At 41.8% G+C, this 25,949-nt stretch overlaps 1 protein-coding gene across 3 annotated transcripts in view; it reads left to right on the top strand.

The window, feature by feature from the left end:
• The first annotated feature begins 1,604 nt into the window (after positions 1–1,604).
• ZSWIM8 (zinc finger SWIM-type containing 8) overlaps positions 1,605–25,949 on the top strand; it is a 67,873-nt gene continuing 43,528 nt past the window's right edge. For all 3 annotated transcript variants that reach the window (XM_068399440.1, XM_068399439.1, XM_068399438.1), the window contains exon 1: positions 1,605–2,635. In XM_068399440.1, coding sequence (XP_068255541.1) covers positions 2,458–2,635 — 178 coding nt within the window. In that variant the 5' untranslated portion in view covers positions 1,605–2,457. The remainder of the gene's footprint in view (positions 2,636–25,949) is intronic.

Here is a 25,949-nt window from a genome sequence, read left to right as displayed (position 1 = left end):
CACCAGCTCAGCACTGACGTACTGCTGTGGAGGTTTTGAGGACGTCCAGTATCCTATCACTGTTAGCTCTGTGGAACTGTCGTCTAAACATTCTGACCTTGTAGAATGAAGGGCAGAGCATTTCACTCTACTTTATGCTCTAAATCCCCAGGCTCTGCTAAGTATCACTCTCTGGCTGCCCCTGCACACCACAGAAAGGGACTGAGCACAGTTAATCACCTAATTGTCCAACTCTGTGTCATTAGCTTACAGGGTAATTACAACAACTATTGTTAATAGTAGTTCTTGCTAGCTGAATAACAGGTTCTAGGCAATTCTTTTCACCAAGGAAGAGGCTCTGAATTTCAGAGATCCTGAATTGATTTAATAGGCTTTGATACACCTATTCTTGTGTAAGAGTCTATTAAAGATTGTACCACCTGTGAGGTGTCAAGCCTTGCCAACTGTATGTGTGCATGATTGTAAAGGAGCTCTTCCTACGAAATGAAAGTGTATACAGATAGCCTGATGGCAAAAATTTCTGAGAAAAAAGCACAGCAAGCCTATTAATGTTCTTAGAGTTTAATCAGCTAAAAATTATTTATTTATGTAAAAAGACATGAAGTGAATACTTTTCTCGTATATCTATTACCTCAGATACCTGAAAGTAATTGTGTATTTTTACAACAGTAGCTTTGGACAAGCAACACGTCATTAGATGTGAAGTCTGTGAGAAAGATCTCAGGACTAGGAGGTGACAGACTCTTCCTTTACTGGTAGGAAAGCAACCGCCTCCCTTTGCTTGGGGAGTTACTTTACACCCAGAAGTTACTTTACACCAGGAGGCACTGAAGGATCTGATATTTACACAAGTCAACATACCTTTTACAGTTGATGGACATTTTATTAATGCATCTTTGTGTTCAAGATCTTAAACTGGTAAGCGTTACGTGTGTAAGGACAAGCCATGTAGGAAGTTTCCCTTGAGGTCCATGGCGCATCTATTAAGACCCATTATGAGGACTCATCAATTAACGTAATTTTTTTGGATCAAGTACTATACTGAATGAAGACGAGGGAGAGGGTGAGTATTCCCCGAAAGAGCAGTCCCGTTTCTCTCAGCTCTAGGATTACCATTTCTTAATACTTCGTTATTTTTCCCCCTAGCTCTTCTTTTTTACCCCATCATTTTTTTTTTTCCGCCCCTACACACATGGGAAGGCAGCTGCAGGTCCAGCCTACGGTTGTTCAGCTGACGCTTGCTCAACTTACAGAGAAAACTTCCTCGGTGACCCGGAAGGGTCGAGCCGAGCCCAGCCGGGCTGGGGCTCGGCTCGACCATTCCGGGCGGTGCGGCCCTGTCCGGGCCCGTACGGGAAGTCTAAGGCACGCGGCCCCTCACAGCGCCGGACTCGGAGCTCGGCTGTCCCAGAATGCCCTGCGCGCCCGCCGAAGGCCGGCGGCGGAAGCCGGAAGCTGCTCGGCGGAAGTAGGGCTCAGCTGTCCGGGGCGGGGGGGGGGTGTCGCAGGTGAAGCTGGGAAGCGCGGAGCCATCTTGGTGCCCGCGCCGGGCAGGGACCTGCCGCCGCTGCTGCCGCCGCCGCCGTCGCGCCAGGACAGCGAACCGCTCATCGGGCCGGGCACGGGGGGGGCGTCCGCGCGCGGGGCCCCGCTGGACATGGGCACCTAGAGCCGCGGGGTCCAGCCGCCACGGGAGCGGAGGCAGCGGCGACCAGCTGCCCGCCCCTACCCGCCGGCGACGAGAGCCGGGCTCTCCCCGCCTGCCGCCGCCCGCGCCCCCCATGAGGCCAGAGCCGCTGCCCGCCGCCCCCTGGCGCCGGTGACGAGCCGCCGGCAGGTCGCGTCGCGGCCGTCCCGGCCCCGCCGGGCCGTTTTTACGCCTCTGCGAGCGGGAGGGAAGTTGTCCGTCCCCCCCGCCCCCTCCGCTGCCCCTTCTCTCCCTCGCCCTCCCTCCGGCTCCTGCACCGAGAGTGAGAAAAGCACAACCTCAGGGAGAGAGACCTGGCCCTGCGTACAGATACCTGCTTTGCCCCTGCGGGAGCCCCGGAGAAGGAAACCGGCCCCTTCCCTCGTCCTCCAGCGCCGGGGCCGTTGGCGTCGGGAGCCGTCAGAGCCTGCGTGTGCCCGGCAGGCACCTGTCCCGCCCGGAGGCAGCTCTCACAGACTAACCAAACCCCCTCCGCCTCAAGTACATTTTGTGGACATAAGCATTTTTTTAACTTTTTAAATAACTTGTGTTTTTTTTCTGGGATTTTTACAAGCTTCCCCTTAGTTGATTTCCTGTTTCTTCCACCTCAGATAGCCCTGGCTCTGGTTTTCCTGGTACTGTAGTATGGGGATCGGATCGGAATTGCGATTTTAAGTATTGCAGGAGCCCTCAAGTCCATCCACCTGTTAAAAGCCAGCAGTGCTGTTTCTGTCTTTCTTCTTTTCCCCCCACGTCACCTGTCGGATGTGATGGAACTCATGTTCGCAGAGTGGGAGGACGGGGAGAGGTTTTCATTTGAAGACTCTGATCGCTTTGAAGAAGACTCTCTTTGTTCCTTCATCTCTGAGGCAGAGAGCCTTTGCCAGAACTGGAGAGGATGGAGGAAGCAATCGGCTGGACCCAATTCTCCCACTGTCAAAATGAAAGGTGAGGTCACCCGGTTTCACTGAGATGCTCTTTGGACTCGTGGAAGGTGTGGGGCAAGCGGGGTTGGTGGGTGAGATCTGCAGAGGGGATGTCAAAGCTGTAAAGAGAAGTCAGTGTAGGATCATTGTCAGGACAATTTTTGAGCAATCATTGAAACTGAAAATTTACTGGGGATCTTGAGACAAAGGTGTCTTTTGGGTGAGTTTTCATCTACATGCACTCTGTAGTATTGTAGTGCTGCTTTTCTGAGTAGATTTTGTGGGCTTGCTCTTGGAAATTTTAAAACAGTTTTCTATAAACAAACTACAGCCTTGGCTGGGAATAACTATGCATAGGTTCCACTTGCATTGATTGAAATACACTAAGGTTTCATAGAGGTTTTTGTAACTGCTATAAAACTACTCACGTGAGGCATGTAAGCCATTGTTGTATAGAGCAGTCTATTTTCCTTGTCTATTTCTTTACATTTCTCTTTTTTTCTAGTGAATTAGCAAAGTTTCTTTTGCAGTAGTAGAGCAAGAGGGCCTGAAGAATATCATAAAGAAGTCAGCAAACTATAGTGTGTCTGCTTCAAGAGCTGTTGTCTTTCTGTTCTTTTGATAGTAATTTCTTTTTAATAGCAGACAGGAAAATAGATAATATTAGCAATTAAAAATTATTTAAAATTATCATATAGCTACTAACTCTTTGCTTGATTTTTTTTTTAAAGTGAAACATAATTTCTCTTTCATCCTGATGCATCTTGACCCTAGAATTCAGGTGGTGTTTACACCAAGCAGAGACAGACATACAGTTAACAGAAATTACACAAGCCCTTTCTACTCTTCCTCTTGTCTCCTTTCTTCTCTTTCAGTCCCGTGTCAGTACTTTTCCTGTTATTGCTGACCTTCATGACCATCCGCTGCCTCATTAATATCTCTCTATCTGGAGCTGTAAAACTTCATTCTCTTCTGAATGTTGGCCTCACATGAACAGAGAATGCAATTTATATTGGACTGTGCTGAAATTTGGCTGTGTTACGCTATGGAGAAATGCTCACTTGTCACTGGATTAGGACCAGAAAGTACACTATGCATTAACTGTAGGCTTTCCAGAGCAGCCTAAATTTTAAATTTTTAATAAATTTGAGAACTGTCTCTAGTCCCAGATATGTAACTGTCTGTGTCTCCTGAATAGTCAGGATTAGAGCTGAGGGTAGGATGGAAACTTTAAAAAAAAACCCAACCCAAAACAAGAGAGAGAAATGCTGAATACATATCCAGGTTGGATAGCTCTCTTGGATCCTGCAGCTGGGACACATTGGTTTTAGTATGGAACATTCTACTGGTGTAAAGGAAGGGAACAGTGCTGGTGGTGTTTTTTTTAAACCTATGAATCCTGAGATATAGAAATAAGCATTGAGCACAGGGCAAAGTGTATAAACTTCATGTTTTGCTTTAAGTCTTGTTGCGTATGTTAACTTGCTGAAAAGGAGCTGAAGTTTTGGAAACATACTGCTGTGGGAAGTAAGACGTCTCTAGTTTGGCAGAGGTGTATGAAGCTGGTTTGTACAGATCTACAGGTCAGACTGATGTTTGAAAAGGTTATTGGTTTTGCCCAACTTTGAGATGCTTTAGGTGACTGTTCTCCACTGGTTCAGTGTATGATTGCGTGTTTTTCTGGGTCTTGGCCTAGTTCCTTTAGCTCTCTTCACCAAATTAAAAGCAAGCAGCAATTGCTCTCTCTACTGTCGTCCACTTGTTGCATTGAAATGAAAAATCGCTTCAGTGGATTTTGCATATTTGTTATCCTCAGTCTCTTTCCTGACATTAGAAACACAGTAGCTAACATTATTGTTGTGATAATTGTAATTAATTACACCATATTGAGATGTTGCTGTTCCGGGTTCTGCAGACCTGCATTGCAAGGGTTGTATTATTTGTACTTGCTTCATATTTTTTAGGTTCTATCTGTAGAGAGACTTAATTCCTTTGTACAAAAGTTTTACTTTAACAAGAGAGACATTCTGAAAGGATACTGTTGCCTGCTTTAAAGGCATTTGCTGGAAATTCCCAGGCTCTGGTCAGAGTTATTTCAAGAAGTATGTGAACATGGATTTGCTTCCTAAATAATTGTTTATCCACTCTATGAAGTCACATATGATATTACCAACACAGAACACTTGCAGGTACTTTACACAGTGTGTTACCAGCGAGTCTGGTCTGATGAGGGATCTGTCATCATCTGGTATCTCCTTGGACTTCAGAACTCCTGTACCAATTTAATTATTTTAACAGCTCATTTTGACAGTATTTTTGTAGTCAGAAAAACAGTTTGTATTGAGAACTTACTGGATCCCGAGGTTGTCAGTTGTAGTGAGTCTTCTCAAATGTACTCATTCTGAATTGAGCTGTGTGTTTTGAATTCCACAGTTTACCATTTTGCAGTGGCCTGTGATGTAGTTGCCTATGTAGACAAAAATGAGATTAGACACTGAGTTCTTTGGTGTTAAATGCTAAGGGCAAAAAGAACAACTATATTCTGTTAGCCTTTTCCTGCAGTTTGGATCTCAGCCTGTGTTTTGATATGGAATCAGCCAGACAAGTTATGTAATAGAAAGGATTTCTAGCTTTTTCAATTGTTTTGAGTTTGTCCTTGTGAGGATCCAATTCTTCGTTAATTAGTTCAAAGAGAATCCCCCTGAGACTGATGGAAATGCTGTTGGCTGGGGAGTCCTCTTCTTAAACAAACAAACAAACTACCTGCACACACCCCAGTTATGACTTTCTTACTTTTTGCAACTTTTCATTTTGTTCTTGGGTATTTTTAACATTATGATTATGCTTACTGCAAATTTAACAATAAGGCTTGGGGTAGCTCATTGCAAATATACACAGTATTCACTGCAGAGGGTCACCAAAACGTTGAGTTATTCACTTGTTTGTCAATCACCCCATCGGCTTGCTAGAAAGATGATGAAAGGTGGAGAAAAATGTCTGAGTTTCTCTAATATGATCCTTGGAATGGAATTCATTACAAAATCAGGTATCTTGAGTAGTTACATCAGAAGAATTGGACTGTAACTGGTTGGTTTTCCCTCGTTTAATTTTCGCTGTGGTAAAGTCATCTTACAGTCCTCATATTACTTTCTAGAAAGGAGTTTTCTCTTTAAATGTGCAATTGCTAATGTGAAGGAGGAATGCATTGTGTCCACTTTATGGATGCCTTAGATTTTGGAACTGCTCTCAATCTCCACTAATTCTCCTGTACTGAAATTCCGGAGGAAACTTCAGCAAAGCATGTCAATTTTGGCAATATCAAGAGTCCTTTCATGATTTTGAACGTTTATTTTAGAAAGGACTTTGTTCCCACATTAGACTGTCTTGATTGCTTGTTTTTACCCCTCGTTTTTTCTTTTTGAACGAGGTAACACTTGTAGCTGATATTTGGATGTTGCCTGTATACATCATTGATCAGAAGCTTTCAGCAGTACTGTGTAGGCAGAGGATTCAGCACTGGAGTTAAGGTGAATGGATGTTTAGAAGAACAATGTCCTTGCGGTGCCATTGCAGTGCCCTTCAGAACCATCTGGTTCCCCGAGTTGCTTTGTGGCTCTAACTCACTTTCTTCCATATCAAATAACATTCCACAGATTTGTTACCTTTCTGCTGCTGAATTCACCCACTTGCCTTTTCTCCAGCTTTCTGGACAGTCTTTTCTTTCCCATAAACCCTTCCCATTACAATCCTCTCATTTGCCTTCTCACTTTTTAAAACAGTTGTATTTTTCATTGGTAATTGAAATAAGTCTAGAGTTTCTGCAAATGTTTTGTTATCAGTTATCTTCACATAATGATTTTTGTGACAGAGGTCTTAGAGTAAATGTTCAAGTATGCTCGTTATCTCTCCAAACCCACTGTGGCTTTGTTTCTTCTTGAAAGCTTCTAAGCTCTTTCCCACCCTCAATCCTTTCTATTTCACAGTTTCTGAAACATAAATGTTTACCAAACACTTAAGAAGTTGCCTTAAATGCTGTAGGATTGCTAAACAGTGTGTTCACAATATTTTTGCTCGGTTTTTATTTATTCATTCACACTGGCTTCTGCTGGAAGCGTGCTGATGAGTTGTGTTGAAACTATTTTCACTAGGCAGCTAGTGGGAAGGCTTGATTTTTTTCCTTTCCTTTACTGTAAGCTTGACCCATTGCATACTGTATTGCAAAACCCCCTCAGACCTAACTAAGAATTGATGCAGGCAGTGATCTTCTAGAAAACATTCTCATTATCCAGCCCCAGACAGTTTGTGTTCTTCCAAACTGTTAGGAGTGCCCACAATGTTAAGTTCTGGGCACAGTGCCTCAAAAACACAAGCTGTAGAGAGGGAGTCATTGGCAGAGAATAGACAGAGCCTGAGGTGAGGATATGATCAGTTTAGAGAGACAACATGATCAAAATCTGAGCAGTGTCTACACTGGTAAAATGACAGTGACTGATTGTCATTAATTCATATGGATAAAGAGTAAATGGCTTAGAGAGCAACACTTCTTCCTCAGAATTGACAGTAACTATTTAATAAATTAAAGTTAACCCTTGCTCAAGCAGTAATTGCAGAAAACAGCAGGAGAAACACGTAGTCTCTTTCAAATTCATACTGGGCTGTTCAGACTCTTGTTCCTTGTGGAGAAGAATGTTGGTGCCATCCAAAGTGTGTCAGCTCCTTGAGCCTGGTGAAGCTGGAAATGAAGACTCTGTGGTTTGCTGCTATTTTGTTACCATTACTGTGTATTATAAAGTTACAATTGATTTTTTTTTTCCCTGCTTTATTTGTGCTTCTGGTATTAAGAGGGAGATTACCTAATCAGCTGACACTTCTGGGAGGTACAGGTGTAATACATCTTGTTTGTTCTGTTTTGTTTTGTTTTTTTAATGTAGTATGTCACATGACAAATCTGGTTTAGCCCAAATACCTCTGTTATAATATATCCAAGTTCACTAATAACATTAAAAACCCAAACCAGTAACTGTTGAGCAAAAGTATTGTATAGGTCCCTAATGAGTTTATTTATAGAAACAACAGAATTTTAAAAATATAAATGCTGGTGAGAAGATATCTCAAATGCTTATGGAAATAAGCAGAGATTAGCTGTCCAAAGAGTAAAGGTAACAAGAAAGTGAAGGCTTAGCTGCTAGTAGAAAAGAAGTTTCTCTGTGTTTTCTCACCCTAGTTAAATAAATTTCACCTGCTTTTGTACTCTGTTCCATAGTGGCTGGTGATGTTGACTTGCTTTATAGTAGAAGTAAAAGTTCAAGTTGAGGAAGGCACTTACTGGGTTGTAGTACAAGGTGCAAAGGGGACATTGATTCATTAGAGCTGAAGACACCACAGAGCAGCTCTAGAGACAGTCATTTATCAAGACTGATTAGCATAATTAAATGCACTGCTTCAGAGCTGGGATGTAGATTTCAGAAGCTGTCTAGAAGTTTCTACTAAACAAAAAGGTGGTTTCACAATGCAGTGATACCTCTGTCTTTTGGAAGAATGACAAGTTGAATGACTCTCACACTTCTGTCTCTTTGTTTGCGTTTTCCTGTGCCTTTCTGAGATCATTGGATGTGTGTACTCCTCTCTTCAGAAATGTGTAGCGGAGAAACCACATGAAGAAGCTATCAGGAGAAGATGTTTTTTTACTACTGAGATTTTAAATGACCAATCCAGTTTCAATTCTGCTGTGGTCTTCTGACCTATTCCTTTAGATAAGCTTCTCTTCCCCTCACAAGAAGTCTTGCACATTCTTTCCCTATTTTAATGTCTTATCTTTTTACTGGGAAATGTCTTGTCTGTTGGGGAATGTCTCATTTTCTCCTGTCTCATCTTTCTACTCATCTTTCTTCCTGGCTTCCACGGATTTTTCTTTTTGTGTTTGTTTTCTCCTTCCTTTCACCTTGAGGAAATCCCCAAGTTGCTGAATGACCAGAGATCACAGATGCTCTATTTGCATTTCAGGCTGACTGAAGCTACACAGGTTATTCTTCTCTGTGGCATGTTTACCTCTGGGGAAGCAAGGATAAGGATTCAGGTTTGATCCTAGACTCTGGATTGTGCTCTCCCTTTGTCTCTTATCCCTTTCTTTATCTCCCTCCCCACCGCCCACCCCTTTTTTTTTCCTTTGATCTGTTCTTCATTGCTAAAAATCAGTTTTATTTTTATCTATTTTTTACCTGTCTGTAACTAGTTCTGTCCTGAGGTAAAAACAAAGTGAAGACAAAACATCTCAGGATTTCTCTCAAGTTACTCGTCAGGTTTGAAGTGTGTGGTTATCTTGGCAAATGTAATTCTGCAGTGAAATGCAAATATCTTTTGTTTGTTGAGTGTTTTACTCAGAATAACACATGTTAAAAGAGCTTTTTCTTTTCATGCTTGAAAGGTTTTTTTCATGCTTAGAAGTACTGCTTATGTCACTTCTTTGAATGCTAGCACTGAAAGTTGTTTTCTTTGTTAGATTAATGTATTTGAATATCTATATGGTCTGGTGCTGTAAGCAGGAAGAGCAGGCAGGAGACTTATTTTGTGTCTTAACGGGCACCACAGAGAGCCTTGTGTTTTGAGCCGTGCTCCCTTTTGTGTACGTGGGGTCACCCATCAGCGAATCAGTGGGGAATGAAACGGAAAAAAAAATTCCTGCAGCTTCTGGACTGTTGCTGGTAAAGGCCAGGAGCAAAAGAGACCAGATATTTTTTTCTTATAGATTGTATGCCCTGATGACCACACTGGAAGATTTAAAATTAGAGTTTAGTTACTCTCAAGATGCATCTTCATTTCGAGGCAGATTATGCAATTTCAGTACCTGCATTTTCTGGGTCTGCTTTTTGCTGATGTCCTACAACATGAATGAATCTTTGTGACTTTTCACTTGACCATTAGAGATTTTTTTGTGAATTGCTGAGTTCAGAAAGTGATGGGAAGTTTCAAGAAGCCAGGCAGGCTTGTTCAATAGGTGGAGGTGTGCTTGTAGCTTCTTGAATTGCATTGGGCTGTTGTCAGTTCTGCACTGATCTCTTGCTCTGGTTTGTTGTTGCTTCTAGTCCTAATATAGCGGCATCATCTGTATGTTTGAAGAGCCATCAGTTAAATGTGATTTAATATGCAAGTTTACAACTCTGGGGTTCCAGTTCAGTTTGAGGAACAGCAACAAAGCCATAGCATAACCTGTATACAGAAAAATAGCACCTTTTGTACAGTCTATATTTCTTGTGGCTTTAGTGAGAAAAGAAGAAGTGAGAAACGAGGTGAACTGATCTGACCTAGGAACGGCTGTTTTCAAATATAATATATCCAAAGCAAAAATTATTCTGTGTATGAGTTGTGGAAGTAAAAGTCACATGTTGACTTGTGACCAGGCCCTTTTTTCTCTCTTTGAAGTAGTACATACTCCAATCAATGTCCGTTTTGCAGAGTTAGTGCAATAACTAGGATGAAGTTCATTTTTAAGCAAATGTAAACTCAGTGATTTCAGTTCCTATGAAAGGTTGGTAGAGGATTAGAGATGGCTTAAGTGCTCAAATACATTTTTTTTGGTAGGGTAGCTAAGAAAGTTGCCTTTTTATGTAGCCTAGTTTATGAACTTCTGCATGGTTATGATATCTAGGTTTTTAAAATAGTTAAGTTACCTTACTAGCTTCTGCATATAACAAAGGTGTCCTTATGTGTTTTTAAACTCACATAGAATTGAAGGGAAATGTGTATGTGTTAACGTTAGTCTAGTGATTAGGCAAGAGCTTTCTTGTCCCTATCAAGCTCTTGATAGTCCGTGGTTGCTGAGAAATGTAATTTTTACTAGTATGCTGAGGAAAGGGTAACACAGTGAGTTAGATGTTAAGAATAAGGAATATGAAACAAGAAACAAGGAATTAAAAAAAAAAAGTGAATGGCAAGGATCACAGGGTAGTCTTTTAAACAAACAAGCAAAAAACCCCTCTTCCTCCCCCAGTATACCTTTGAAGGAACAGAAATGGACATCAGTGATTTGAACAACATCTCTTATGCCGGTTATAAAACCAGGAGCAGAGACCATCTCCTCTTGATTGACCGGTGTCCTAGTTATTATACGGTACTTTGTTCCAGAGGAAGAAAGGAATGTACAGTTTCAAAAGATGTTTTACGTACTTTAATGAACTTTTGGAGTAAATACTTGGTGATTTAGAATATCTGTAATTATTTTTTTTTGTATTATATATTTTAGTAACATTTCCAAAAAGTTAAAACCAATTGATTTAGTTCTTAAAGTGCAAGCATGTCTTTAAGATTTCATTGCTTTTTTTAGACCAACAACTTTTTTCTGTCACCTATCTAATTGTAAGACTGTAAAGCAGTTATAAGAGTAATTTAAAATAGTGTCATGGCTAGAAGCTAGTTTTTCAACTTTATTTTAGTACACTTGATCTGTGTTAATGTCTTTCCTCCCTCCTTCTGTGTTGTAACACCCTTCCAAACACTGCAAAAGTAAAATTCAAAGCACATATATATCAACTAGCTAAAATATTAGGCCTAGAAATTTTTTTAAAAGATTAAAGAGCAGTGATGCATAATATACAAAATATTTAAATACTGGTTCTGATTTCGCAATACCATATCACACATTTCTAAGTTACCTCCTCTGAAGCAGTGTAGTCTCGAGCAGTAAGTATAGGATTACCAACCAGAAGATTCTCATACTTCTCATAATTTATGTGGTTTTTGGTGCATCCTTTCTTGTTTCTTCGCCTGTAGAATGGCAGCAGCGTTCTGGCAAGTCTGCGGGTGTTGTGCCACTTACTAGTTGTATAACATTTTTAACAGAAAATACTGGAAGTGATGGCTATGAGCACGCTTCTTGATGGTGCTTTAAACGTTATGGGCAAGGCTTGTGGAAACTGCTGTTTTGATTACGCTTAATTCAGCTAGATTTGCTTCCATACAGCTGGAAACATACCATCTTTGAAAAGAATGAAACAAAGGAGCTCTGTCAGGCTGTGATATACCTATTACTTAAAATCTTCTGGAATTGCATATTTTGAGAAAAGTGATGCTGTGAAAAGTGTCTGGTTTTAATAAAATATTATTGCTATTATGGATCATTATTAGTGTTTCTAGATTGCTGCAACAAAATCCTAAGAAAGGAGAAAATGTCAGTATTTAACAGTATCAATTAGGAGAAGGCTGAACACGTTTAAGATGTATACAACTGGGAAATCTATGTGCAGATTTTTCTGTGTTTACCTAAATCTCTGTGTGTGATTAGTACTGAAAAAATTTGGAAGTTAAGACATTCTTGTTCTGTGGAAGAGGGTAACCTGAAAAGATTGCAGGAATAGTGTCTTTAAACAAATTCTTAACATCCTCATTTCGCTGCTGCAAGTAGAGGGACCTGTGTGTTATTTCTTGATGTCTCAATGACTTCTATGCCTTTCTTTTGTCTGCTAGGTTTAGTTTGTGGCACTGAGACGTATAGTAGAGCTTTCAAACTTCTTTTTCAGATGGGATAAGGATTGGCATATAGAAGAAAGGGAAAGGATAAAAGGATAAGATGGAGGGAGGAAGAAAAAAAAACTGTCCTCAGAAGAAATCCTGTCCCTTTATGGGAGAAAAGCTGGATGCTGGAGGCAAGGATAGAATTAAGAGAATGAAAAAGAGGGAGGTCAGAGACCAAAAACAATATAGAAAAAGAAGTCCACATTTTTTACAAAAATCTAAATAGATAGTGTGATAAAAGAAATGTTACCCAGAATTTGTCTGCAAGCAATGAGAGTCTTTACAGGAAGGCATCCAGCTGTACTTTTTCCTCACAAGTTAAGACACTTATGAGGCAACTCATTGAAGCAGTGGGCAGGTGAACACCTGGGCCACCAATTCTGGCTTCCTCGTCTGTTCAGAGAGGTGAAAAATGTAAGCAGTTGGTGATCATTCTTTGCCATCCAGAAATACGGGTAAACATGAGTAATTCATTGGTGGAGGTCTGAAAATGAAAACACTGATGTTTTGAAATCCAGTTAGTATGGTTCTTTGTTTCATTTTTTTTCCAGATAAACTAGTGGAAAAAAGTTAATTGCAGCTTTTCTGTTCATTAGGCTTGAGACCTCTAAAGATGCTGCTTTGAGCATGTCTCCCCAGCCAGAACTAAGGAGTGGAAAAAGTGAGGTGGCCTTAAAGTGAATGTAGCCAACTTACCATCTGGACTCTTTTTTAGATATATTCATTAAAACAATGCCTACGTGCAACCAAACCATTCTTACTGGCATCTTGTCAATGGATGTGACAGAACAAGATTCTTTCTTGAAGTACAGAAAAGTTTGCTGAACCTGTGAATATTGAGTATTGTATGGCCTTATGGAATCTGTCCATGTCTTGTTTCTGGTCTTTGTAGGACTTCAGGTTTACTGTTCTCAGTATATGCTCACATTTGCCTGACTTTGTTTATCACAAATTGTGACTCTAAAGACTTACCCTTTAATCTTTTTCTTTTCTTTCTAATATCCCTGTACTGGAGTTCTTACCTGGTAAATTAGCATCTGTCTCATCCTGTGGAAAACGTACCAACACGAATCCTTGTTAATCTGTGTTAGAGGCTAACTGAATAGCTTGATGATGGCTTGAATGCCCAAGTTCCATGCTTTTAGGAAACACTCATTGCTGATGTAAAACTTATTGATAAATATTTGACATTTAAACTTGATAGTTGTCCTGCTGGTGGGTTAGTATGTAATTAATAGGTGTACAAATGAAATGACAACTTTTTCTGAGAATCTAATACCTTTGTGAAGTCTAGAGGGCATCATTTAGTAATTCTTTTGAGCTGTTTACAGTTTCTGCTGCATACTGCATGTAATTCCGTTTGCTGCCTCATATTTAGGTCAGTAAATGCTGAGATGGGAGAAAAGGGGAAATGCAGCTGTAAATTTGTTTACTAGAGCTAGCTAGATGGGCCAGCAGAAAATATTTGCAGCTTACACCTGCATGTAACTTTCACGTGTGGCTTGAAGAGAGGGTGATCTGACACAGAGAAGTTGGTTGTATTTGACCTGGAATGCCTTTGGAACTTTGCATTGACTAATTGATTGCATTTAAAACTGTAGTGCATGGGGTCAACTAAGCTGCTTCTCCTCAGGGACAGGGAGTTAGTGTTCCTTGGCCAATTATGAGCAAGTGCTTCAAGACTTCTGTGGACATTTTCAGATGATGGTTGACTTTGTTTCAGTCTTCTGTTGTTGGAGAGATCTTGGGAGATGTTATGCATTTGCCTAATTCATGCAATGGACTGTAGTTAATCCATGCCTCACAGTTTTCCAGTGCCGTTTTGTTATTATTTTTGTGCACTGAAAATTATAGATGTGCTTGTTATTAGTTCTACCTCTGTAAATGTTCTGTAGCTGCTTGCTTGTTTCATATATTCTTTGGTACCCAGTTTTGTTTCCCCCATTTTGTTCTCTCCATAGGTGATGAGGGGGAAATGGAATAGAATTTATTTCTTGTTAGGGAGGAACTTCCTCCAACCATAGGATACTAAGGGATCCATCTGATCATTTCTTACTTTGAGTGAGAGGAAGTGTGATTGCTGCGGGGTGGAGAGCTTGAGGAAGGCTGGGGACTGCCGGCTTTGGAAGCCTGTGTCCTGCATCAGCAGTTCAGGCTGGTTGGGGCTGCTGTGCTGCATCTTTGAACCCAGTGGGAGAACCTAGAATTGAGGGGTATTGCTGAGTGGGCTCTGTAACCTCTCACAAAGCCATAGACCTGGGGTGAGATTTTTTTTTCCTAAAGCATTTAGGTATCTAACTTCTTTTGACTCCTGTCTATGAAACGGATTTTTAAATCTCTAATGGTTTCCTGTTGGTGATACTAAGAGGCAGTATCTTCTTTTAGTTCCTGACAGATGTTTAATTAATTTTTTTTTTTACCCTAAAGGAGAGAATGCCTCATCCTTGATCTATAATTTTGAGACAATAACTTTCCCGTCAGCCCCAACAAAATTGGCCTGATCTCATTCTGATATGTTCAGTAATGCAGCTCTTCAGTGTATTTGTTTGGAGGCCAAGTGGTACTGCTCTGGGATTTAGACACAGGAAAAAAGCTGATTAGAGATTAATTTTGCATGTAATACTTAAGGATGGATACTAATGGTAGAGAGCAGCACATTAAATAGTAGAGGTTGCATGGTGTTTTGTATGACTTCTTTCAGCGTCTCAAAACATATCAATACTTGATATTGATTGATGCTCAGCTGTGATGCAGTCCAACTTTTTGATTTGTGTTTATGTTCCATCATCTACGTTCAGAAAAATATCCTGTCTCTGTTGGTGTTTGTAGCTTGTTTTTTGTCGTAGGCCACTGGAGATAATTTTGAATGCTGAGCTTTTAAAATACCTTGCGTGGGGCAGAAGTGGGAATAACTGGTAGCACTGCGCCTTGCTTTCAGGAAACGGGAGCTGTTTGGTGTCAGTGCTCTGAATGCACAGTCCTGTTTATGCAGTATGCTTTCTGCATGGGGTGAGAGAGCAAGGAGTAACAGTGCAGGGGAAATGACTTGCCTGAAGCTGATCAGCTTCATCAGCTGTAGAGTTATTCTGAATGCAAGCCGCCCAATTTGTCATGAAACCTTGGCCAGCACTGGCATGAGTACAATGTTTTGTAGCACTGTCTGTCTTGCTTTACAAAAATCTGCTGTTCATTTTAGGATTTCTAACAGCTGTTGGTTGCTTGCCCGGGCTGCTCTTTTTTTGAAATGAATTCTTTTTTTTTTAGTGAGGGAAATGGAAGGGTGTTTAAATTTCCAGAGGAGATTGTCAAGTAGTGAATGTTGCATTGCCTGCCTAATGCTGGTATTACAGGTTTGGGATCTCAATCGTGTTAGAGTGGATGAGAGTTGAGTAAAGAACTTAGCGACATTTTGCTCTTGAGATGCAGAGCTTATGAAGAGACCAATAGCTCTCATCTGGCATAAAGCGTCAGCGTAACATCAAATACTGCAGTTTCATCAGCACAGCCCTGTGCAGAAGATTTTCACAGTTATTGCACAGGAGAAGCGATAGAGTTAAATGGAAGATACACCTTTCTGATCTGGATTTGACTTGTGTTTGGAGAGGTTCTAACATTTGCTCAGAGCAGATGTTTTCTGTAGGTATGTTGTACGCGTTTACAACAAAATCTTACTGTGAACCATGAGGCAGAACTTAGGTGACTAGGATCTTAGGAATTCGAGTTGAGTGATGGAGGAATGTGCTGGTGTTTCTGTCCTGGACTCATGAAACCAAATAATGGATTTTGGTTTCATCTTTGTTTTTCTTCCCTCCCCCATCAATCATCTTTTTGGTTACTAGGTAGAACTTCTAGCTTTCCACCATTGCCTTGTCCTGAAGTTCTGAAGACTTGATTCAAGTGGGGTTTTTTTTCTAGATATCTGGTTTCTATTATAGTATTGTAGCTATAGTATTGTAGCTATAGTATTGTAGCTATGAAGCTTTAAGGACATAAGGAAGACAAGTTTGTAAGGAAAGAAGGGAATCAGTTCTTCAGCCAGCTGACCTTTGGAGTGCAGAAAAAGTTTTCAGATGTGCAGTTCTTCTGTCTGCTGATTGCAAGAGGACCTTTGAGGGATGATTACACAGCAGGTTATCTGCTTGGCAATTAAAATTTACTTGGGCATATTGAAACCCTTTAGTCATGTTTACCAGTGGTGAAAGGAGGAATAACATGACAGGGGTGGTTATTTTTCTTATTAACACCTCATGCTGCTCTGAAGAGAGGATTGCTTCAGATATTTTGCCTCTGGAAGTGTTCTTGCTGACATAGGAAACCACAGATGAAGTTGGGAGGGACAGAAACAAGCAGCTGCTCCCAGAAGACATACTGAGAAATTTGCCTCCATCTTCATGTACATTGTAGCCTCTTGCTGTGAGGAGTTGTTTCGTGTGTCATTTTGTAAAAAGTCCTGTGGCAGAAAGCATTGGCTGAAGGAAAGAAGCCAGAGAGTGGTGATCAATGGGACAGAGTCCAGCTGGAGGTCTGTGTCTAGCGGAGTCCCGCAAGGGTCAGTACTGGGACCAGTTCTATTCAATATATTCATTAATGACTTGGATGAGGGATTAGAGTGCGCTGTCAGCAAGTTCGCTGATGACACAAAACTAGGAGGAGTGGCTGACGCGCCGGAAGGCTGCGCAGCCATTCAGAGAGACCTGGACAGGCTGGAGAGTTGGGCGGGGAGAAATTTAATGAAATATAACAAGGGCAAGTGTAGAGTTCTGCATCTGGGCAAGAACAACCCCATGTACCAGTACAAGTTGGGGGCAGAGCTGTTGGAGAGCAGCGTAGGGGAAAGGGACCTGGGGGTCCTAGTGGACAACAGGATGACCATGAGCCAGCAGTGTGCCCTTGTGGCCAAGAAGGCCAATGGCATCGTGGGGTGTATTAGAAGGGGTGTGGTCAGCAGGTCAAGAGAGGTTCTCCTCCCCCTCTACTCTGCCCTGGTGAGGCCGCATCTGGAGTATTGTGTCCAGTTTTGGGCCCCTCAGTTCAAGAAGGACAGGGAACTGCTAGAGAGAGTCCAGCGCAGAGCCACGAAGATGATTAAGGGAGTGGAACATCTCCCTTATGAGGAGAGGCTGAGGGAGCTGGGTTTCTTTAGCTTGGAGGAGAGGAGACTGAGGGGTGACCTCATTAATGTTTATAAATATGTAAAGGGCAAGTGTCATGAGGATGGAGCCAGGCTCTTCTCAGTGACATCCCTTGACAGGACAAGGGGCAATGGGTGCAAGCTGGAACACAGGAGGTTCCACTTAAATTTGAGGAAAAACTTCTTTACGGTGAGGGTGACTGAACACTGGAACAGGCTGCCCAGAGAGGTTGTGGAGTCTCCTTCTCTGGAGACATTCAAAACCCGCCTGGACGCGTTCCTGTGTGATATGGTCTAGGTAATCCTGCTCCGGCAGGGGGATTGGACTAGATGATCTTTCGAGGTCCCTTCCAATCCCTAACATTCTGTGATTCTGTGATTCTGTGATTCTGTGATTCTGTGATTTTCTTCTGGCGTAGGTCTGCTCAGCAGTGCTAAGCACCCCAGATTTCCCCGATAAAGCTGGTACTACATTACTTGGTTAAATTGTAGTTTCTCCCTATTGATTAAGTTGTGTCAAGAGTAACAGTATCCTTGCTGGCTGTTGTCGCAGTAGGGTTATGGCAGACACTGGTTCTGCCAGTGTCTGCCAGACACTGGAAGTGCGTTTACACCAATGCATGCAGTATGGGCAACAAACAGGAAGAGCTAGAGGCCACTGTACAGCAGGAAGGTTATGATGTGGTTGCCATCACAGAAACATGGTGGGATGACTCTCATGACTGGAGTTCAACTATGGATGGCTATAAGCTCTTTAAGAGGGACAGGCGAAGCAGGAGAGGCGGTGGGGTAGCGCTATATGTTAGGGAGTGCTTGGACTGTGTTGAAATTGAGGAAGATGGTGAGGATGACAAGGTTGAATGTTTATGGGTGAAGATCAGGGGGAAGGTCGGCAGGGCGGACATTACGGTGGGAGTCTGTTATAGACCACCCAACCAGGATGAGCAGGTGGACGAGGCGTTTTACAAGCGGCTGTCAGAAGCCGCCCGGTTGCCGGCCCTTGTACTCGTGGGTGACTTCAACTTGCCGGATGTCTGCTGGAAATACAACATGGCAGAGAGGAAGCAATCTAGGAGGTTCCTAGAATGTGTGGAGGACAACTTCCTCATGCAAGTGGTAAATGAGCCCACTAGAGGAGGGGCCCTGCTTGACCTGTTGTTTGTGAACAGAAAAGGACTAGTGGGAGATGTGAGGGTCGGTGGCCGTCTTGGGAGTAGCGATCGTGAAACGTTAGAGTTTTCGATAGTGGGGGAAGTAAGGAGGGGCAAGAGTAGAACTTCTGCCTTAGATTTCCGGCGGGCTGACTTTAGCCTGTTTAAGAGGCTGGTGGACCGAGTCCCTTGGGAATCTGTCCTGGAGGGCAAAGGAGTCCAGGAAGGCTGGACATGCTTCAAAAGGGAATTGCTAAATATTCAGGAGCAGGCTGTCCCAGTCTGTAGGAAGGCAAGCCGTCGGGGAAAAAGACCGGCCTGGTTAAACAGGGAACTTAGACTAGAACTTAAGGAAAAAAAGAGAGCCTGCTTGCTCTGGAAGAAGGGTCGGGTAACTTGGGAGGTCTATAGGGGTGTGGCCAGGTCGTGTAGGGAGAAGATTAGAAGGGCCAAAGCTCAATTAGAGCTCGATTTGGCTGCTACAGTCCAAGACAACAAAAAAAGCTTTTACAAATACATCAACAGCAAAAGGAGGGTCAAGGAGAGCCTCCACCACTTGGCTGAATGAGGAGGGTATTGTAGTGTCAGGGGGGTAAGGAAAAGGCAGAGGTGCTCAATGCCTTCTTTGCCTTGGTCTTTAATGTCAAGACCGGTTGTCCTCAGGAGACTCGGCCCCAGAGCCCTGAAGTTTAGGGACGGGGGGCTGTGTGAACCTCCCATGATCCAGGAGGAGACGGTTAGTGACCTGCTGTGCCAGTTGGACACCCACAAGGCTATGGGCCTGGATGGGATTCACCCTAGAGTAATGAAGGAACTGGCAAATGAACTTGCCAAACCACTCTCGATTATCTACCGGCAGTCCTGGTTAACTGGAGAAGTTCCAGCTGACTGGAAATTAGCAAACGTAACGCCCATCTACAAGAAGGGTCGGAAGGACGATCCAGGGAACTATAGGCCTGTCAGCCTGACCTTGGTGCCAGGCAAGGTGATGGAACAGATCATCCTGAGTGCCATTACACGGCACATGCAGGACGATCGGGGCATCGGGGCCAGCCAACATGGATTCGTGAAAGGCAGGTCCTGCTCGACCAGCCTGGTCTCCTTCTATGACCAAGTGACCCGCTTAGTAGATGAGGGCAGGGCTGTGGATGTAGTCTATCTAGACTTCAGTAAGGCATTCGACACTGTCTCCCACAGCATCCTCCTAGACAAACTGGCTGCCCGGGGCTTGGATGGGTGGACTCTTCAATGGGTTAAAAACTGGCTGGATGGCCGAGCCCAGAGAGTGGTGGTGAATGGGGCAAATTCCAGCTGGCAGCCGGTCACTAGCTGTGTTCCCCAGGGCTCAGTTCTGGGGCCGGTGCTGTTCAATATCTTTATAGATGATCTAGACGTAGGGATTGAGTGCACCCTCAGTAAATTTGCAGATGACACCAAGCTGGGTGGGAGTGTCGATTTGCTGGAGGGTAGGAAGGCCCTACAGAGGGATTTGGACAGGTTAGATAGATGGGCTGAGACCAACGGCATGAGGTTCAACAAGAACAAGTGCCAGGTCTTACACTTCAGCCACAACAACCCCATGCAGCTCTACAGGCTGGGGGAAGAGTGGTTAGAAAGCGGCTCAATAGAAAGAGACCTGGGGGTGCTGATCGACAGCCGGCTAAACATGAGCCAGCAGTGTGCCCAGGTGGCCAAGAAGGCCAATGGCATCCTGGCCTCTATTAGGAAGAGTGTAGCCAGCCGGTCTAGGGAAGTGATCGTCCCTCTGTACTCGGCACTTGTGAGGCCGCATCTTGAGTACTGTGTCCAGTTCTGGGCCCCGCACTTCAAGAAAGATGTTGAGGTGTTGGAGCGAGTCCAGAGGAGGGCGACCAAGCTGGTGAAGGGTCTGGAGGGTCTGACCTACGAGGAACAGCTGAGGGAGCTGGGGTTGTTTAGCCTGGAGAAGAGGAGGCTCCGAGGTGACCTTATTGCAGTCTACAACTACCTGAAGGGAGGTTGTAACGGAGTGGGAGTCGGCCTCTTCTCCCGGGCAACTAGCGATAGGACAAGAGGACACAGCCTCAAGCTTCGCCAGGGGAGGTTCAGGTTGGACATCAGGAAGAATTTCTTTACAGAAAGGGTTATTAGACATTGGAATGGGCTGCCCAGGGAGGTGGTGGAGTCACCATCTCTGGCTGTGTTTAAGAAAAGACTGGACATGACACTTCGTGCCATGGTCTAGTTGACAGGGTGGTGTCAGGGCAACGGTTGGACTCTGTGATCCCTGAGGTCTCTTCCAACCTGGTTGATTCTGTGATTCTGTGGTATTTCATGGGATGAAAGAATGTGTCTGAATCCTTTTGTGGAAGTTTCCAAAGAGGTATTTGGATTGTCTGACAAGGTGATGTGAGTAGCTGGTCTGGCAGTCAGAGGATGTTGAACTCGCTCCCCACGTGTCTCAGGTTCTCATCCCGTGTGGCACAGGGCTGAGAGGTCTGGTTCTCAGGGGAGAAGTCTCATTTGGAGAGAATGTAGGAAGAAAAAGGAAGCATTTTCCCACAAATCTCTAGAAATTCAGGGAAAGTAAATGCTGCATGTATTAGTGTATGCTTTGCGGGCTAACATATGAACCCCTACTATTCATCTGTGTCTGCTTGCTTGTTTCAACATTGTTTTAGCTTTAAAAGGAGGGGCATTGGGAACTAGGGCATCTCAAAGAAAGCCTTTCTGAAGTTAGATCAGGACCACTTTATACTGCAGTAGAAGGTTTTTGCTAACAGGAAGAAATGATGTATTACTGTAAAGTTGGGACATGGCTATGGGATTTTTGGCATACTCTTACTGATTTAAATTCTTAGTGGGTTAGAACTCTTGGACCTTACACACACAATATGTCTTCTAAGTGTTAGTTCTTTTATCAGTTACTGATTAGCATTATAAAGCCTGACCAGCTTTCTTTTTGTAGGGCTTTTTTATGCCTCATGAAATCTTGTGGAAGTGTCACCAGGAGTTGGCATAATACTCCAACGCTTTATGATTTAAAAGAGGTAACTTTAAAAATAATAACATAAAGATAAAATACTTTAAACTCAATCTAATATTGAAACAGCAGGAGTTGAGCTGAGTATATGGGACCCCTGTGTTAGGGCCTCAGATTCTTTAACAAAAATTGTTTTGGGATGCAGTCTCTACGCTTGATGTTAGCATGATGGTGATGCCATTTCTCCACAGGTGAGCAAAGGTAAGTCAGTGGTTTTTTGCTGTTTTTTTTTTTTAGCTCTGTACACATGCAGAGAGTGAGTGTAGAAAACCATCATGAAATGGGTTTATCAGGGCTGTTGTTTTTTTAATAATTCAGATGACCGGAAGGGGAACTGCAAGCTTTAACAGGTTTAAAATTACTGACGCTTGAAAAAAAACCCCACTTACCCACTCCAAATCCACAATGTGATTTAGTATTGTATTCTGTAAATCTACAGGGCTTGTGTGCAAAAGAAAAAATGAGTATTATTTTTTTTGATATTTTGATGTGTTTTAAGGTCTGCCTTATGGGAGAAACTAATTCTTCCTAAAATGTCTTAATCTTGGAGACAGAAGTCATGGTGTCAGGATATGTTTATCCAGTCAGCCAAATAATATACTTCTCTCATTTTGAAGGGAAATGTAAATACAGTAAAAAAAAAAAAAAAGATAGTTTGAGCCATTAAATATTTTGACTTGCATGTATGAGCTGTTTGTGATGTAGTGTTAAGCAATTTTCAGAAATCAAATTTTACTGAGATTCGACTCTGTGCAATGGCTTTTGCTGTAAATGGCAGAGACTTTGGGGGTGAATTGGACACCCTCCTGTGATAAAACTAACCTTTTTGTATTGGATTAAAAAAAGCGCCATTCTTAAAATGTTATTGTGATGGTTGTAATGGAATTTGTGTAGTAATAGTTGCTGCAGTTTGTCAGTTAAGCGTGAAGTTTCCAATTCTGGACCATAATCTGCCCATCTGGGATTTGTATTTTTAATCGTTTTTGGCTATGAATCTCATCAGCCTTATCCAGTGAACGCTAATGAAAAAGTTCTGTTGCTTATTCGTCTTCTCAACTGTTTTGTACATAAAAATGTCATTCTGTGGCTTAGGGCTGATGTAGGCCTCTCCCCAGTTCTTCTTTTCGCTTTCAATGTGGTCTGATGTATCTCTGCATTTTCTACCTCGTGACATTATTCTCAGTGTAATTTCACTGCTGCAAAATGGTTATGGGATCCAGACAGAGTTGTATAACTCTAGGTGGGGGAATAAGAGGTGTAAGAAAGTCTTGTAAACACAGATCCCATTAGGGTTTTAATACTGTTAGTAAGCTTGCACGGGTGGTAGCAGTGGAGGAGGAGGAAGAAGAAAGCAGCAAACAAGAGAAGCAGGGCTGTTCCTAAATTTAAAAAACACATTTAGTCGATAACTTCCCTTCTTGAGAGTTCTGCAGTATTTACAGGCAGTAAGAAGGGTAATGTGCAGATTTAACAAGTGAATTACATGGACAGAAAAATATAACCAAGTAACCCTGATAGTTCTTTTTTGTTTGCTGTATCCTGTGGACAAATCAGCATACTAGTGTTCTAACTGAATCTCGATTTATTCTCCGGAGCATTTTGCTAGCTTGTCGATCACTTAGTTCTCTCTAGGGCTATGTTTTCAGTTATTAAAAAAAGTCTATATACGTGTGTGTATATATATATGTATTTTTTTTTTTTTTCATTCTTGCACAGTGAGACTATCATCCTGCCATACAACCCTAGTGGAGAAAGCCGTGTTTGCAGCTTTTCCTGTGGCTAACTTTGCCTGAAATAGCTGATGATTGCATTACAGTGTCCTGTCCTTGCTGGTTTTCTAGGTCAGTTTAGCTGCACTTGATAGTCTGTTATGAGTATGTGGACGTTTTAAAAATACAAAAACATTGAGAGAAAACAAAACCAAAGGACCCCTCAAGTCAGAATGCTCCCTCCAGTCATCTTTTCTGAGCAAGCTTGATTAACAGTCAATCAGCAGCAGCGTTTGTAGCATCCTTCCTCCAACATTGATCCCTATTCTTGTCTTATCTAACCTTCTTGATCTGTCATAGCACGTGAAAAACTCGCACAGATGAATGCCTGTGTCTGTGACCCATTGAATCAGTTCTGCTCTTAATTGAATGCCTCTTTGAAAAGAGAACTAAAGTTAATGAGCCTTGTTGACAGAGCTTTGGATAAGAAATGCTTTTGAAAGAAAATATCTTATTTTCAAACTTTTGTAACGTGCTTCTGTTACATACCATGTGGCATCCTCAGTTCAGAGGTGAATTTTGTTTATTTTTAAAACCATGTATGTTGCTTTTTATAGGATGTTGATTATGCGGTAAGAGGAAAGAAGAACAAGTAAAGAAATATAAGTAATGGCCTAAATACCTTGAATCTAATTTATTTGAAATGAAGAGTACATTTTTAATTAAATAGCTCATGTTTCATTTTGCAATGTTCACCTTGGGAAACTGTTTTTTTTTTTTAAGTACATTCAGAGCATTCATCTTCAAGTATTACAGAGTTCAAGACAAAGGTGAAGTTTTCTGATGTTTGTTGCAGAGTTTGAGACCTGAAGGAATATATTTCTCTGGCATGTACTTCTTAAAGACATCAACTCTGAGAATAAATTTCTAGAAAGGAAAAAAGAACAAGAGAAAAAGTAAAACCAACAGCAGAATTGTAGAAAGAAATGTACAAAAAATAGAAAACAGTAAGAAACAAAATATTTTTGAAGAGTTTTGATTTAGGTATGTTAAATGTAATGCTTAATCTGCTTGCCCATATTTGAGAGTTCTCGGCACTTTTTGGTTTTAAGGGGTATCAGAGAGAGAATATATCAGTGACTTAAGTCAAGGGGCATTTTACTGGTAGGCACTTAACTAAAATAAAACAATCAGAAATGCTTAAAGTGCATTCTACAGTAACAGATTTATCTTTCTATATGGCAAATCCTGTAAAAAGCAATGTAATATTTACCATTTTTTAAATGAGGTTTGTAAAACAGGTTTTATAACACCCCCCCCCCACCACCACCACCACCTTCAGTGGTCAAGATTGCACTCTGCTTATTTCTTGTTAGTTTTGCTGTTCTCACTTTAGCTTTTGATATCAGAAGTGCTTCACTTAATTTTCTTCATCTCCTTGTTCTGTGTATAGTTGTATTACTTTGTTCCGCTCTGTTACATTTTGGACTGAAGCCAGCAGGAAAGGTGAGGGGAAATGTGAGAATAAAAAAAAAAATCAAAGCTATAGACTCATCTCTGAAACGATAATGCAGCCTAACATGCCATTTTTCTTAAAGTATCCATAGCAAAAGCAACGCGACCTGTCTTTGCACTGTGTCTTACTTCTTGACGTGAGTTTTGTACACTTGCATTTGTATTTATTCACTTGTACATATAGTTTATTTTTAGAGACGTGTCAAATGAAAGTAACCCAATGGTAATATAGATAACAAATACATTCAGTGCTTGGCCCAGTTGTTTTTTCTTTTGGTTCCATTTAATAACTCTTTGTATTCTCATGGCCCTTATTTTTTCTGATTATTCAAGCAGTTTCTTCTCTATTAGTCCATCATGGAAACTCAATTATTGTACTGAAGGAATAATAGCTCAGTTTGAACATGATCTGTTTTTATGAATAAGTGTTGACTGCAACTTGTTACAGCCTACCCTATATTAGGAAAGGTTAAGCAATGTAGCTTCACATGCATCCCTATGTCTGTAAGCCCTGCTGGCACAGAAGTTGTTTCCACTGGTGAAAATGCATGTTTGTGTGCATAGTTTGTGTTGGCTGTTTTGAGGTTAGGTTTTTTTTGTTGTTGTTGTTCCAGCAGCAATAACTATGTCTATGCTAAAGTTTTAGCTATTATAAAATGGCTATAAAAATCAAACCTGTAATTCACATAAAACAGTAGCAAAAAGGGTAGGATAGTCCTCATCAAAGCGTGTTTCACGTGACAGTGAATAGATGAGATGTGATTTGTTCAGAATGGTTTAGATATGCTTGATCCTGCTTCTTAGGTAGGAGGTATAGATTAGATGGCCTCTCAAAATCCCTTCCTGACCTGGTTTTTGCTAGTCATTTAACCTGTAAGTGAGAATTGTTTGAGGTTGCTTATGCTTTGCCTGTGACTTTGTTCTTCCAAGGCTTGAAATGTTGCCTTTGTTCTGCTTGGGTCATCATGTCTGCTTCCCAAGAGGAAGCAGTGATTCTTGCTAGTTTTGCTCCACAACTTAAAATTATCTTCTTCCTTGGATAGATTTATCTTGCAGATTTGGCAATTTTGTATTACATCTTTGATTTCACTACTGTATCATTTCTTATATTAAATTTGCAATCTTCCTTGCTGTCCTTATCTTTGCTTTCTGAGCAGAAGCTGTGATGCTTTCTCCATTTCTTTGTTAGCAGACTTTTCCTTTTTCTTTCTTGCTCAAAATATATTTATTGTAGAACCTGAGAATACCTTTTGTCTGTTTTATTGATAACACCTTTTGATACAAGTGGGTATGAGTCTACC

The sequence above is a fragment of the Nyctibius grandis genome, chromosome 4 (assembly GCF_013368605.1).
Source record: "Nyctibius grandis isolate bNycGra1 chromosome 4, bNycGra1.pri, whole genome shotgun sequence".
Classification (NCBI taxonomy): domain Eukaryota; kingdom Metazoa; phylum Chordata; class Aves; order Nyctibiiformes; family Nyctibiidae; genus Nyctibius; species Nyctibius grandis.
This window is presented reverse-complemented; position numbering and strand designations above follow the sequence as displayed.